The following is a 14,580-nucleotide window of genomic DNA, read 5'->3' as shown; positions in this document are numbered from 1 at the left end:
CCGTCAGTCCCTTACAGAATGTGAAAATGGCCTACCATAGTAAAAACGTTGAGGTCCACTGACATACAGCATTTGTTGCAGTTCATATTTTTATTTGGCATCACTACTGATAATGTTACAGTAAGATTTTTTCCCATCATTCCTTCTCCTTCATACACATAACCTAACTGTCCAATTTATGGGATGCTCAAGCTACACAATATGCAACAGTCTTCAAGTTTCCATAACTTTTAATTTTAGTAAATGGGGGTGGAATAAAGAAAGAATGAGTAAACAAAACAGCAATATCAAATGTAGAAAATAATCATCATTTAATAGGAGCATTTTTTAATGATTTACAAACAATCTTCCCTTGCTTTGTCATAAGTGGATTCCCCTGCCACTGAGCTTCTCCACTTGCAGATGTCTTCAAGTCAACCTACAATGAAAGACAGCAATAATTTGTATGTTATGAATGCAACTGTACCTGCAGAAAGAATGATCAAGATGATAGTTAGAAATGATTTTTATTTCAAATAATGGTCATTTGTTACAAACTGTGCTACTTATAAGGTGGCTGCGGTGGCTCAGTTGGTAACGCGTCTGACTACCATGCTCAAGGTCCCGGGTTCGATCCCCGGCCGGTTCAAATCCAGGAACTTTTCTAACATTGGAAGCGGCCCCGGCGCCCACCCAGCGTCGAATAACATGGGCACCTGGGGGAAACCCTGGGGGGTAAAGGCGGTCAGGGGCGTGATGCTGATCACATCACCCCCACTCATGACCGGATCAAGAAAGTGTGGGGCGTTACCCCCTATACGCCTTTATGGCATGGTGCTAAGCACAGGGGAGCACTTTACCTTTTACTTTTTTTACCTTTATCTGTGCTACTTATAAATACAGTCGAACCTTGATTTTATGTTCCCAGATTTTACATTTTCCTGCATTTTAAGTTTTTTCACCTTGGCCCACTGAAAAATGTAAAATCGAGGTTCAACTGTATACATATAGTGAATAATAATTTAATTTGTTTCAATCTCTTTTCTTAATAGAAATTCAGTATATAAGTGAACTTATCCAAGAACTTTCCAATTATCCTAATATGTATTCTCACAGTAACCAACAGTTCTTGTAACCATAAAAAATATACATATAAACATTTGGATAGTTATTAATTACGCTTTCATCACATTTAACTTTTAATTCACAATAATATGACTTGTAATGATGCATACTTCTGTGAAATACTTGATTATAACTGTTTGATACAAGGGAAATAATTTAAAGAAACAAGAATGTGGCAAAAGGGTTACTAATAAATATTTCATGTTTATTTACATATAAATTTCAATTATGTTGCCACAAGGTGATGTAAGTTATATATAAATCATTCTATTAACTAACTGATGATACAAAAATCTTATTGCAAATGAATATAAATTTTATAAACAAGTATCAGGAGCCACGTTGGTCTAGTTGGTAGGGCATCTGACTGCCATGCGGAGCCCTGGGTTCAATTCCCAGGGTGGTCGAAATTCTTCTAGCCTTGTCCCTGCATAAATCGGCTCTGGGTCTGGGTGTCACCCAGCCTCAAATCAATGGGTACCTGGGGGAGGGGGGGTAATCACATCACCTCCAAAGTGGCCGAGATCAAGTATGTACCTGTACATCCCCTAATTGTGCCTTCATGGCACGGTGCTATATGCAAGGGGAACTTTTACCTTTTATTTTTAATAAACAAATATTAATTTTGTACTGTGGAGACATCTGGATAGATGTTAACTTTCAGTTAAAGAATTCCTATTAAAACATTTAAGTTTGAAGGGAAAATCGAACTATCATGATTTGAACAAGGAATGATGATAAAGAAAACTCGTAAATCCTAATAAAAAATGTAGTTTTTCCTTAAGTATGCATGCAAGAATACTCCTTACCTGCAATTTTTCCCAGATTTTCTTCTTTGGGTTCAAAACATCATCTGGTGTTCCTGTTTCGTAACCTTCTACATGTACTCTGTCTCCTGGAGTACTTCCTTCTGGAGGGATTAGTGGTTCCACTGCCCTTGGCGAGTCACTGGAGAAAGAAGAAGAGGTCATGAAAGCTTTTTGCAAGGTGAACCAAGTTTCTTTTGGTTGAGCAGTGAACAAAATGATGATAAATTAAGTAGCACATACAGGCAGTGGACAGATTTATGGAAATACACTGCCAAGGGAAGGGCAATTCGTTCTTGAGTTGGCAGCACTGAACCCTCATGCATTGCGATGTACATTTGTTATCACCATGTTTTGCATGTACTGATTGAATCAGTGCAGTACGAACTTGTGTGTGCAACGATTCCAAGGTAAAGCTATAAAATGGGAGATCTGTGAGATTTCCAAAAAGGGCAGATTATTGGAGTGCATTTATCTGGTGCATCAGTGATGAAGACTGCCACTTTATTTGGTGTAGCAAGGGGGGCAGCGTCGAAAGTTATGGTGGCATACATAAATTGTGGCAAGACAACATCAGTGAAGAGAAATAGTGATAGTAAGGATTAGGGATGTGCCAAAGTCGATTATAGATGTATGAAAATTGGCCGAAATTGACACATCGTTATTGGAATCGGCAAAAATCTGATATTTAAACCGGTACAGATTATACTAGTTTTTACCTTCTAATAAGTTTTATATTCTAGTTTTGTAAGATTTATTGTACATTTGGTTATGATTCTTAATTATTGTAGGGTTTTTGTAATAAAATTATTGCAAACTCATTCAGAGGATCAACCTAACTATAAATTGGAAATAAAACAGTACATTGCTGAACCAGGATCTGCTGTTGTATTGGAAATTCAAAAAGCAATATTCAAACCTGAAACAAGTCCTGAGAAAATACTTGGGCATGCCTGCTGCATCAGTATTCAGTGTTGCTGAACAGATTTGAGATAAGAGAAGAAGTAGGTTACTTCCTGAAGTGCTTCCCAATCTCATGTTTCTGAAGTTGAATCTGGCAGAACAGGAATTCATTTTGCATTTCAAAGAACTGCTTGTATACTAATGTTTATTCTCTTGAGAATCCATGTTCTTCTTAAAGGTTCACGTAACATTTTGTAGATGCAAATGTACATTCACATCTCTTGAGAATATATATGTATATACATATGATATGCAATAGAAATGTACATAGCAAATTTATTTTTGTCATCCTGAAAATAACATCCCATTTCTGTTTAATAATCTTATGTATCGGAATCAGCATCGGTTCCAAAAATTATCGGTGAGTACATCGGCATCGGTAAATTTTCAGCTTTGTCACATCCCTAGTAAGGATGGTGGCAGTGGCCACCGAAACTAGTAAACAATAACAAAAACCAGTTTTGTACAGAAGTAAATACATCAGCTCTCTGTATATTTACTACTGTCTCTCTTGTTTGCAAAAATATGAATATGTTTGGAAGCTCGTCATTCATTCATTTGCAGATGGAAGGAAACTGGAGCAAGCTTTCTGAAAATCTAATATACAAAAGGTGGTCAGAAAAACAGAAAAAGGTGGTCAGAAAAACAGACTACTTGGAATCTAACAATGGTGGGTCTCTGTGTTGCATAATTACTGTAATTGAGTATTACTACCCCAAAGTGAAAAATTCCTTATACATAGGTGGATCAGCAACAGGGAGAGTAAGAAAACAAACAAAAACCAAGTCAATTTCGGGTTCAAAAGCGGTAAATAAAATAAAATTTCACTTGGCACCCTGTCCTCAGAAAGATCCCCGACCTGAAAAAGAAAAGATGCTGTGCACATACCCGACCCCCCTCCAGCCACGCGGGGAACAGGAACGGCACATTACTGAGCAGCACGGCCCAGCCCCCCAACCCCCAACTGGCAACGCCACCGGACAACAGGAAGCAGACGACGCAAACCAAGATGTGCGCGCCAGTGCCGCCGAACGGGAGAAATCGCAACCACCGCCGCCCGGGAACAAACAATGCAGTGACGCGGTACCATCTCCGCTTCAAACGCCGTACCCTTTTGTGAATGAAGACAGTGGATCTTCGAAATTAATAGGATTGAACCATTAAATTGTGCAACGCGGAAGTGCGAAGTCTTCTAAATTTCACGTAAGTAATATTTCTAACAAGTTTTACCCTAATTTGTATTTAGTCCACCTTTATGTTCAGATGGGCTAATCAGGACTGAACATGCAGGTTACAGTGGGTTTGAATGACTATGCAAGGTGCCTCCACCAACCAGGATTCCTTGATTAAAAAGTAAATATTATCACTAGTCAATGGGGAGGACCCTTTACCACTGTAAATAAAGGTATCCAGGTTTGAGATACTTGCCCAATGTCGATGTTCAATTTATGTTCCATGTGAATAATTGAATGTATCTCTTCTCTTCGAATCAGTCATTGTTTCTTCAAGACAGATTGTCATGTCCACCATCCATGCAAGAAAGTCAGAGCAGTTGTAAACAAAGCCATTACAAATGACATTGGTCATAAAATTAATCAAATTATGTAAGTGTATTCATGGGTGAAGTACTTTCTATTCAAATGAGTAAATACAAAAGCATGATCTTAAGTATCACTACAATCCACTTACACAGATCCACACAGAACCATCCCTGCAGACTCTATCCCTCTCATTTTAGCAGGCTTCAAATTGCACAACACAACCACCATTCGATTCTGCATTTCATCAATGGATACAAAATTCACGAGACCACTCACAATAGTACGTGGTGAAGGCTCACCTGAAAAATTACAAAATAATGGAGTTAGAACTGACAATTCATCAACATGCACGTGATATGCTGTTAACAACTCCGACATTAAGATTAACTTCATTGAAACTAATGTTATTTTGAGCTTTAATAATTTTCTTAATAAAAAAAAAAACATATTTTAGGGCAGAGCTGATATACAGGCAATATTGGCTAATATGAGATATGGTGGTGAGTTGCAAATAAGGCATAGCTAAATAAGAAATCCCGGATTGAGAAGGCAGTGTTCTATGGAAGGACAATCCTCATAAAAAGCCCAGAAAAGTTCACTGACAGCATTGAAACATGACAAGGAAGTGCTGCAAACAAATAAGCACTTCCCCTGCTGTCTTGGAGGGGAGGGATTCCCACAGGCTAAGGTAAGGATATCCTTACAGATAACCAAAGGGATGGGAGGAACTATGTAGGCATAGTGCAACCAATCCTCCTGGGGGAAAATAACTTCAAAATGAAAGTTCAGCCCCTCCCTCCCAGAATGTGGGTTGGGCATAGGATTAACATAAATCAGAAATCAATAGAGAAATGCCAGCAATGAATAGGGTACATAACTGGATACTAACTACTTGGAATGTAAGAAGTACAAGACAGTGTAGACTGAGCTTTTGTTGTTTTGGTCAGTCAGTCATAAGTAATAAACACCTGCTTGATAGATTACAACTGATGTTATTGTTCTCCTTGTCAAATATACATATACTCTAAGTAATCAAAAGTATTCAGACACACCGCGAAACGTGTGTTTATCATAGAGGGCAAACACAGTACTGCCATCTACCATGTGGAACACATGATCAGCAATCTAAGTAGTCTGCACACAGCACGAGACAGCAGTATGGGACGGTCTGAGGAACTCACGGACTTTCAACGTGGTCAGATGCTACTTGTGTAAGAAGTCTGTGAGCGAGATTTCCACCCTCCTAAACATCCCTATGTCCACTGTTTCTGATGTTATAGATAAGTGGAAACATGAAGGGATATGTACAACCCAAAAGCATGCAGGCCAACCTCCCATGTTGACCTCCAGAAACCATTGAGTGTTGAAGAGGGTCGTACAGCATAATCGTCAATCATCCATCACCACCATCGCACAGGAATTTCGAACCACATTAGGATCTACTGCAAGCACCATGACTGTTCAGCGCGAGGTGCATGACTGTTTGGTGCGGCATTTGGCAAATACCGAACGCCGCCTCGCGTGGTGCAAGGAATGTTGAAACTTGACCATAGAACAGTAGAACAAACTGTTGTGTGCAGTGATGAATCACGGTGCACAATGTGGCGATCCAATAGTAGGGTGAGGGTGTGACGAATGCCTGGTGAACGACATCTACCAACCTGTATAGTGCCGACAGTGAAATTCGGGAGTGGTGGGGTTACAGTGTGCTCCTGAAGGGGGGCCCCTTGTTGCTTTACGTGGCAATGTCATGGCACAAGCTTATCTTGACATTCTAACCATTATCAAGCTGCCTACTGTTGAAGACCAGTTCGAAGATGACCATTGTCTCTTTCAACACGACAGTGCACCTGTCCATACTCCAGGGCTGCTTGTGGGGGTGGTTTGACGACAAGGTCCCATTAATGGACTGGCCTGTGCAGAGTTCTGATTTGAAGCACATAGAACATCTCTGGGATGTTTCGGAACGCCGACTTCGTGCTAGACCACACTGACCCACCTCGATACCTCTTCTCATTTCGGCGCTCCACGAGGAATGGGCTGCCAATCCCAAGGAATCTTCCGCTACCTGATTGAAAGTATGCCTGCAAGAGTGAAGGCTGTCATCAAGGGTAAGAGTGGGCCAACACCGTATACTGCCAGTGTTCCCGATGGAGGGTGGCCGAAACTTGTACTTCGATTTCAGGTGGGTGTCCAGATACTTCTGATCACATAGAGTATATTTGAGCCAAAAATAAATAAATAAAGAGATTTACTTGAACTCTTGCAAGAGATGGTTAGTCATCTAATGACTCAACCATTTGAAATTTGTCAAATAATCGATTACAGAGCATTTAAAAATGCCTTGGCAAAAGATAACACAAAAAGAAAAAATGGTAAATAAATTGCAAATACCTATATCAATCTTCTCAACATACAAAGCGTCAGCATCAGGATGTCTTGTCACTTCTACAATCTTTCCCACTCTAATATCCAGCCGTTGAGGACCAATATCATCTGCAGCTGCTTCTGTAAACAACAACAAAATGAGCTTTATGTCTATACCAGGTGTGGCATAAGTATTCTACGATTGTTAGAAGAAACCACTAGCTTTATTTTGTACACTACTGTTTAGATAAAGTACCACATACTTCCAACCTTATAAAATGTGCCACTTTATGTGAACAGTGTACATAGGTACAGACATAAGTTAATGTGCACTATTAGTATTTAAATGGAACCGTTAACCCTAGAAAGCTAACACGTCGTCTGGCAGACTACGCATGAGGGGCCTTTTTCATGTTTCTCCCCTTCCACTAAAATCTTCCGCTCCCCATCCCGTCTACCTTCATTTCGATCGGAGAGACTGACAGGTAAGTATCGGTGTCGTTTTACAAGCATTCCTTCAGTGTGTTTTCAACAGTTTTTAATTCTGAGTCGTCTGGTGGACGAAATCTTAGTGTCTACTAGAGTACTGCATTGAACCACTTTCGTTCACTCAAACTCGATCGAATCTCACAAGCTCAAGCATGATTCATTCGAATATATAGAATATCAAATATCTTTTCAATGTGACAATAATCGTACAAATGTGTACAATTAGTGCTGGTAGTTTCAGCCCATAATCATCTATTCGTTTTCATATATTGCTATGTATTGCTAAGATAGACTGAATTACATTTTAACATGGATATGATGACTATGTTCACTTGAGTTTCAATTTCCCTGCATTTTTCACTTCACGAAGCATATTTGAAGGCACACTGCCACACACAAATTATGGTTGTACGTGAACAACTGGGCTTCGAGCATCTACCAATCGTTTGCCTGTTCGAGTGTTATTCACTCGAGTGAAGAAACAGAATATTCCGTAAGCCATCTAGCGTCATCCGTGCCAACTTTTAGACGATCGAGCAAAAAAACCTCAATGCAGCACTCTAGTGTCTACATACACCAAAACTTCCACAACAACTTCGTAAGATTTTGCTATCATCCTGAATGTGGAAATGCAAAAAACTAATGCAGATGCGCAACAACAAGGAAGGAAAATCTATGCATTTTGACCCTCAAGCAAGAGTAGTATTACGGTAGACTACAAGTGCGATGATCCTCTGAACCAACCAGATTGCAAAACCCCAACACAACCACCCTGACTTCCACAATTACCAAATTGGCCACACCATATTGGATATGTCACTCCCGTCCAGCATCGCACGAAGTGCGGTTTGGAGGTCCACAGGTCTGAAGAAGAAGAAGAAGAAGAAGAAGAAGAAGAAGAAGAAGAAGAAGAAGAAGAAGAAGAAGAAGAAGAAGAAGAAGAAGAAGAAGAAGAAGAAGAAGAAGAAGAAGAAAAACGAAAAAACACTGTACTAGTTGCACTTCAATTTATCCCTTTCCCATTCCATTAAATCAGTCCTGTAACTTTACGATCGGCCCTTTTATCCCACAAACGATTCAAGTTTGATATGCATACGAAATTCCCACACCTGCAAGGAAATAAACATTAGTTCACAAAATATGAGACACTTGTGGTGAAATACCTTGAAATATTCATGCAAACATAAGAACATTTTTGTTTCAAAGACCAATATGTTTATTTATAAATGTTTCAAAATGAAATTTCACAATGTGTAGTATAAATGACTTTCGTTGATCCAAGTAAAAGTAACGTCTAAATTTGTTCCATTATTGTAAACGAGTGAAACTATACGTATTACTTTCTTGCACAAATAAAATTCGTACTAACACATATTAAATATAACATCGAATGTATTACAATATTGTACTAAAAATCCAGTATTTTATATCAAAGCTCAAGTGCCTTGTTTAATGAACAAACCTACTGTAATCACAGTTCAGGTACATGTGAGCGAACGGCTTATCATGTTTGTACATTTCAAATACATTAAATGATTTCAAAATGTATTTCTATTATTTCCTTTATATGTATATACAATCCCGATTCCTTTATAGTATGACAAATCTCTCATGAGATTGCGTATTTTAGCACTCCGTTGAACCGAACAAGTTCCAAACAGACGACTTCTTTCCTTATGTTTCTCCCCACATTTATACATATTGCACTTCACGATCATTTGATCCTACAAGCAGAGGAGTGAATTTCAATGAGTTTATTTTTCTGCGCCGCTACTTGAATATTAACGTGACATACATTCCAAACTGACAGCTGTAGCCAAAGCCATATGGTGTCGCTTCCTATATATTTGGTGGGAACCCATAAACAGCCAATATTTTTTTAATACTGGCCATCAACTGGCAAACAATTTATCACTAGCTGTCAACTCTTGAAGCTCGATTCTCAATGACACAACACAAGCATAGTCGCTTCCTTTATTTAAAGGTTGAAAAACGTCTTACCTTCCACTACAGGTTTCGTACATGGTAAACCAAAGGCTTCACGTTTGGCATGTATTTCGATACCAAAACTCACATATACTGTTCCCATTTCTCCAAATTAAAGGTGTTCTGGGTGTCGAATTTGTCGGGCTGATAACACTTTCAAAGCCAGATAGCTCCTGAGTTAAAAGGAATGTTTAAATGAGATCACGCTCCACATGCATTTCCTGCAATGCTTTGGCATCCATCTTTGCGAGTGTCTTCCTTCTGAACTCCCCCCTTACCGTCAGCAAACAGCACGTTCAAAATTTCCAAGCAACAATCATCACTCCCAACTGATTCTGATCAACAAAAAAAACGTTTGATAAGGATCTTTTTAGTAACCTGCGTATGTTTAGGATTCAGAATACTTATAAATTTTATAAACTGTGTGCTGAATTAGTTTCAGACAAATGTTATAACAAAAATAAACCATGAGGTTTCCATCCCACCTTTCCTTTAATCTCAAGAAATTAAAAACTTTGAATTCTTCACTTGTGGTGCTCATGGTCAATAGCAACACATCACTACTTATTTTCAGTTGTAGAAATATATGAGCATTGTTTAAGAAATAGGTAAACAACTATACACCCCAGTCCCCACATAGAAATCCCACTAGCTGAAAAGAAATTCACAATTAAGACATTTAAATACAACTGTTTCAAGCTACACTGTGAGTGACTTGTATATAGTGATTTATATTTGAGCACGGGTGTACTAGAACAAATGTATTTATTGAAAACAAACTTCTTTGAACCCTGAATTACACAATGATAATACGTTCATTATTTGAAATTGTTGTTAAGATCAACAGGAATGTGGCAGTGAACAAGCTATGTCATCTCAATGCTCGGATTAATTTTCATGACAGATGTACGCTGTTTTAAGAACTTTCATGGGGTCCTAAAATATCACATGAATGAACAGCATCGTGATCTTTTGTTACAAATTACCCTATTTATTAATGTTGAATACTGAACTCTGAATATCAACAAGCTCGAGTGTACCAAGAGTTTTCAATATTTACTTTAAATTATATACATTGATTCCAACAACACATCGCACAGTGATCCAGAATTCCAAAAAAAAGTCGGCAAAAATAGAAATTTCCACTTTTCAGTAACGGGATAAAGTATGAACAGTTCTATTAACAACTAAATAGAGCATGAAACTGCCAGAGAAATTTATTTCTAAATCGATTATTTATTCTTGTTTTCAGCCCTCAAGATGGTGGTTCATGAAAATGGAATTTTCGGACTATATTTTGTTTGTTGTATTAATATTTTTTCACCGGACAATAACATTGTACTAGGTAGACTCACAACTTCTCAGTAATGCACAGAAAAAGAATACACATTTGAATTAAAATAAAATATAAAGTTTTCATTTTTGACTTGAAAATAAAAAAAGTTCACTTGAGTGGATGATTTCCGCTATTTACTGCGACGATTTCTAAAGCAATGGACACCTTAAAGTATTGAGAAAAAGATATGGGAGAAAAGTTTAGATACTTTTTGCTATTTTTGACAAATATGGCTTATTTGTGAATGTGTGCTCCGCTGTTAATGGGTCAGCTGCAAACCCTGAATCAAGCGTGATCACGTGTGCGCGTGCTGTGGAATGGGAGGTCTCCGATTTTGCTATCAGCTGATGCTTAATACATGTAGCAGTAGTGCAGTAACAGAGATTTATCCAAACTCCATACTTCTCTCCAAAATTTCAACAACCACCTCCCTAAAATTTTCCCCAAAGAAACGTGCTGTGTAAATATTACCCAAAGCAAAATTGCTTCGTAAGTCCGAATTATAATTACTTTAAAGCATTGATTAACAATGAAATTTGCATAGGCAGAGTTTTTATGGCCCTGTGAGGGGAACTAATGAAGCCCCATAGCTGATTCAAGGTCATGACATTCAGAAAGATTCACTGGAAAGATACTTAGAAGGTTTGCCTCAGGCACTCATTGGTAAAGATGAAAATATTTTTAAAAATAGCTTGGGCCATTTTTACCCATTCACTTGTCCTTAATGGTGGTGGTGTGTCATAGAAATCCACAACATTTTTCATGAAATGTTTGATGAAGTTAGGAATGATAACATTAAGCATTTGTTTCATTCGTGTTAGATACTATAAATATTGACAATATCGCTGAAGATTATGTTAAGAACATTAGTGTTGATGTGTCACAGTTCTGCAGCGAAGTATTGTAAGTATATGAGAATTGTCGCGAATAGAAGATAAAGTTTTTAAAAATAATTTCAGTTGGCTTTAAAAAAAAGGGTATTTTTAGTTCCTTCTTCTTCTACTCTACGCAGTCTCAAAAGCAGATTGTCAATTTTGAAGAAAGTAGAGACAGAAATTAAGAGAGAGAAACTGGAGAACTTCGCCGGGAAAATGAATCTAACACATTTGCAACCCAAGCCCATTTAAAGGAGGAAAGATAAGGAAAGGCATTAGCACTAGTGAATAAATGTTATTTAATGCCTTAAAAGACATTAATTTAATTTGAAAGTGATTTCATAGGATGTCTGTTTTCCTGGCGTTAAAAAATTATTGTGCATCAATTCATTTTAATGATACTTTTCACAATTATTATTATTACCTTTATCATTATTTTATTGCTATTTAATCTATTTAATGTATTTCAGTCTTACAAGTTTATTGTTTAGTATTACTGTGGTCATAAGTATGCATTGAAATAGGTCAAAATTATACTTTTTGTATAAAAACCTAAATAATCAATTCCATGTGAATTCTGTGGACCCAAAGTGTAAATTCTTCCTTAAAAATGCTAATCTTACAAGTTTGTATTGATTTAGGGATCAAATAAAGAGCTCCTGATTTTTGCCGATTTTTTCGGCACTGTGGATCACTGTGCATCGGTTGGAACAAGCAAAGGTATATACGAGGGTTATTTTTTAAGTAAGGTCCATTTTGCAATAAAAACAAAGTAAGTAAATGTTTTTCAAAAAACATTTATTTTCTGAAATTACATACACTTTTCTCCATTTTTCTACATAATTTCCTTGCCAGTTTAAACATTTATCGTAACGAACTAGTAGTTTTTGGATACCCTCCTCATAGAACTCTGCCGCCTGTAATGATGATAGCCAGTTACTCGCGGTCGGATCGATTTCACTTCTTCATCAATGTCTAAATGCTTGCCGCCCAGGAAGGTCTTCACAAGGCGGAAAAGGTGGTAGTCGCTAGGCGCAAGGTCTAGACTGTATGGCAGATGATCGAATACCTCCCAGCCAAAAGATTCGATCAGATCTTGAGTTTGAGCCACAGTATGTGGCCTTGCATTGTCATGAATCAGTACGACACTGACTGACAGCATTCCACGCCGTTTGTTCTGAATTGCTCGACAAAGTTTTTTAGGGCCCCACAGTAGGAAGCTGAGTTAATTGTTGTTCCTTGCGGCAAAAGGTCCACTAACAAAACACCCTGCCTGTCCCAAAACACAGTTGCCACGATCTTGCACTTTGAAAGTGTCTCTTTTGCTTCCACTTTGACCAGCGATGATATGTGTCGCCACTCCATCGATTGTGGTTTTGACAACAATCAATTTCAAACGGTATTCACAAACAGACTTTGCACCTAGCGATGCTACCTCTTCCACCATCTGAAGACCTTCCTGGGTCGCTAGTGTTTACACACTGATGAAGAAGTGAAAACGACCGTGAGTAACTGGCCATCATCACAGGGAGCAGAGTTCTATGAGGAGGATATCCAAAAACTCCTAGTTTGTTACGATAAATGTTTAAACTGGCAAGGAAATTATGTAGAAAAATAGAGAAGTGTATGTAAATTCAGAAAATAAATGTTGTTTTGAAAAACATTTACTTACTTCGTTTTTATTGCAAAACAGACCTTACTTAAAAAATAACCCTCATATATGTAAGTACTCTAGCATATATTTGTACACAATGACTATCACTCGGTATAATATTGTTCAACTGTACATGCTATTAGTACTTTTCGGTGATCTTTAACCAGCAACCATATTTTTACATGGATTTTTCTTACAAATATATAATTCTTTTGCAGGTATGGCACATACTGAAATATTTCTGCACTCACGATTACAATTACATATGTGCTTGCAATGTTCTTTTACATATGCTTTTAACGAATGGTTGTCATAAATACAGTGGAAGTACACTGAATACTAGCCTTGCATTTAGGCTTTATGTGCATATAGATCATCAACATCCTATCTAAATATAGTCTTTGATACCAAACTTTGGTTAACGAAAATAAAAATAAAATGTAAAGTAAAAGTAAAGTGCTCCCCTGAACTTAGCACCATGCCATGAAGGCATATAGGGGGTGTGGGGGTAATGCCCCACACTTTCATCATCCGGTCGTGATTGGGGGTGATGTGATCAGCATCATGCCCCTGACTGCCTTTACCCCCCCCCCCCCCAGGGTTTTCCCCAGGTACCCATGTCATTCGATGCTGGGTGGGCGCTGGGGCTGCTTCAGTTAGATAAGTTCCCGGATTTGAACTGACCGGGGATCGAATCCGGTACCTTTAGCATGGTAGTCAGACGCGTTACCGACTGAGCCACTGCGGCCACATTAACGAAAATAATTTGTGTTAATATTCATTCAACAGATTTTCTCAAAAACTTGTTTTGTTCTTTCCTATTCTCTTCGTGCGGAAAACGAACGACTCATAATGCATTCTCCCATTCACTGCAGCTTTGTGCGAAAAGTTACATAACATAATAATATCACATTTGTGTTGTCAAAACTTACATTACACACACATATTCCACTTAGAGTACATTGTTCCTAACATATATGGTGTGTGAAGTTCGTAAGTTACTTCAAAACATCAGGACTCTTACTGCAAGATGCCAACTTCCGATAACTTCCTTTTAACAAAAGTACATACTTTGCAACTGGGCAATTCTTGACGATACACAAATTCAGACTATTTGAAATAAATGTATTCTTATTTCTTTGAAGAAATGCAAACACACAAATTGCTAGTAACGTCTTGTTTCCTATTCACTATAAAAAGGAAAATGCTTATCTCATCATGGCAGCAACATTCAGCGAGACAACAATACCTTGCAGCCTGTAATTCTGTAACACCAATTTTGAGATGCAGGCTTCCTCTCGTTGCTTTATCTCCTCCCTGAGTAGCTTATGTCAGGCTGAATATAGAATTCATGGCCAGATTACATAAACTGAGAAAATGTCACCGGCCTCGCTATCACGTCATATCACAAAACATCCACCAGCGAAGGTACTCAGTTCGGTAAACTCATCGAACATGA

At 38.1% G+C, this 14,580-nt stretch overlaps 1 protein-coding gene across 2 annotated transcripts in view; it reads right to left on the bottom strand.

The window, feature by feature from the left end:
- Positions 1-287: 287 nt before the first annotated feature.
- Positions 288-14,580, bottom strand: part of TyrRS (Tyrosyl-tRNA synthetase) — a 67,931-nt gene continuing 53,638 nt past the window's right edge. For both annotated transcript variants that reach the window (XM_083140547.1, XM_083140546.1), the window contains 4 exons: positions 6,809-6,922; positions 4,563-4,713; positions 1,914-2,052; positions 288-418 (listed from right to left, as the gene is read on the bottom strand). In XM_083140547.1, coding sequence (XP_082996673.1) covers positions 308-418; positions 1,914-2,052; positions 4,563-4,713; positions 6,809-6,922 — 515 coding nt within the window. In that variant the 3' untranslated portion in view covers positions 288-307. The remainder of the gene's footprint in view (positions 419-1,913; positions 2,053-4,562; positions 4,714-6,808; positions 6,923-14,580) is intronic.

Source organism: Lepisma saccharinum, chromosome 18 (genome assembly GCF_977018435.1).
Source record: "Lepisma saccharinum chromosome 18, izLepSacc3.1, whole genome shotgun sequence".
Taxonomy (NCBI): Eukaryota; Metazoa; Arthropoda; class Insecta; order Zygentoma; family Lepismatidae; genus Lepisma; species Lepisma saccharinum.
The sequence above is the reverse complement of the archived record's forward strand: the minus strand, read 5'-3'. Positions and strand labels throughout refer to the sequence as shown.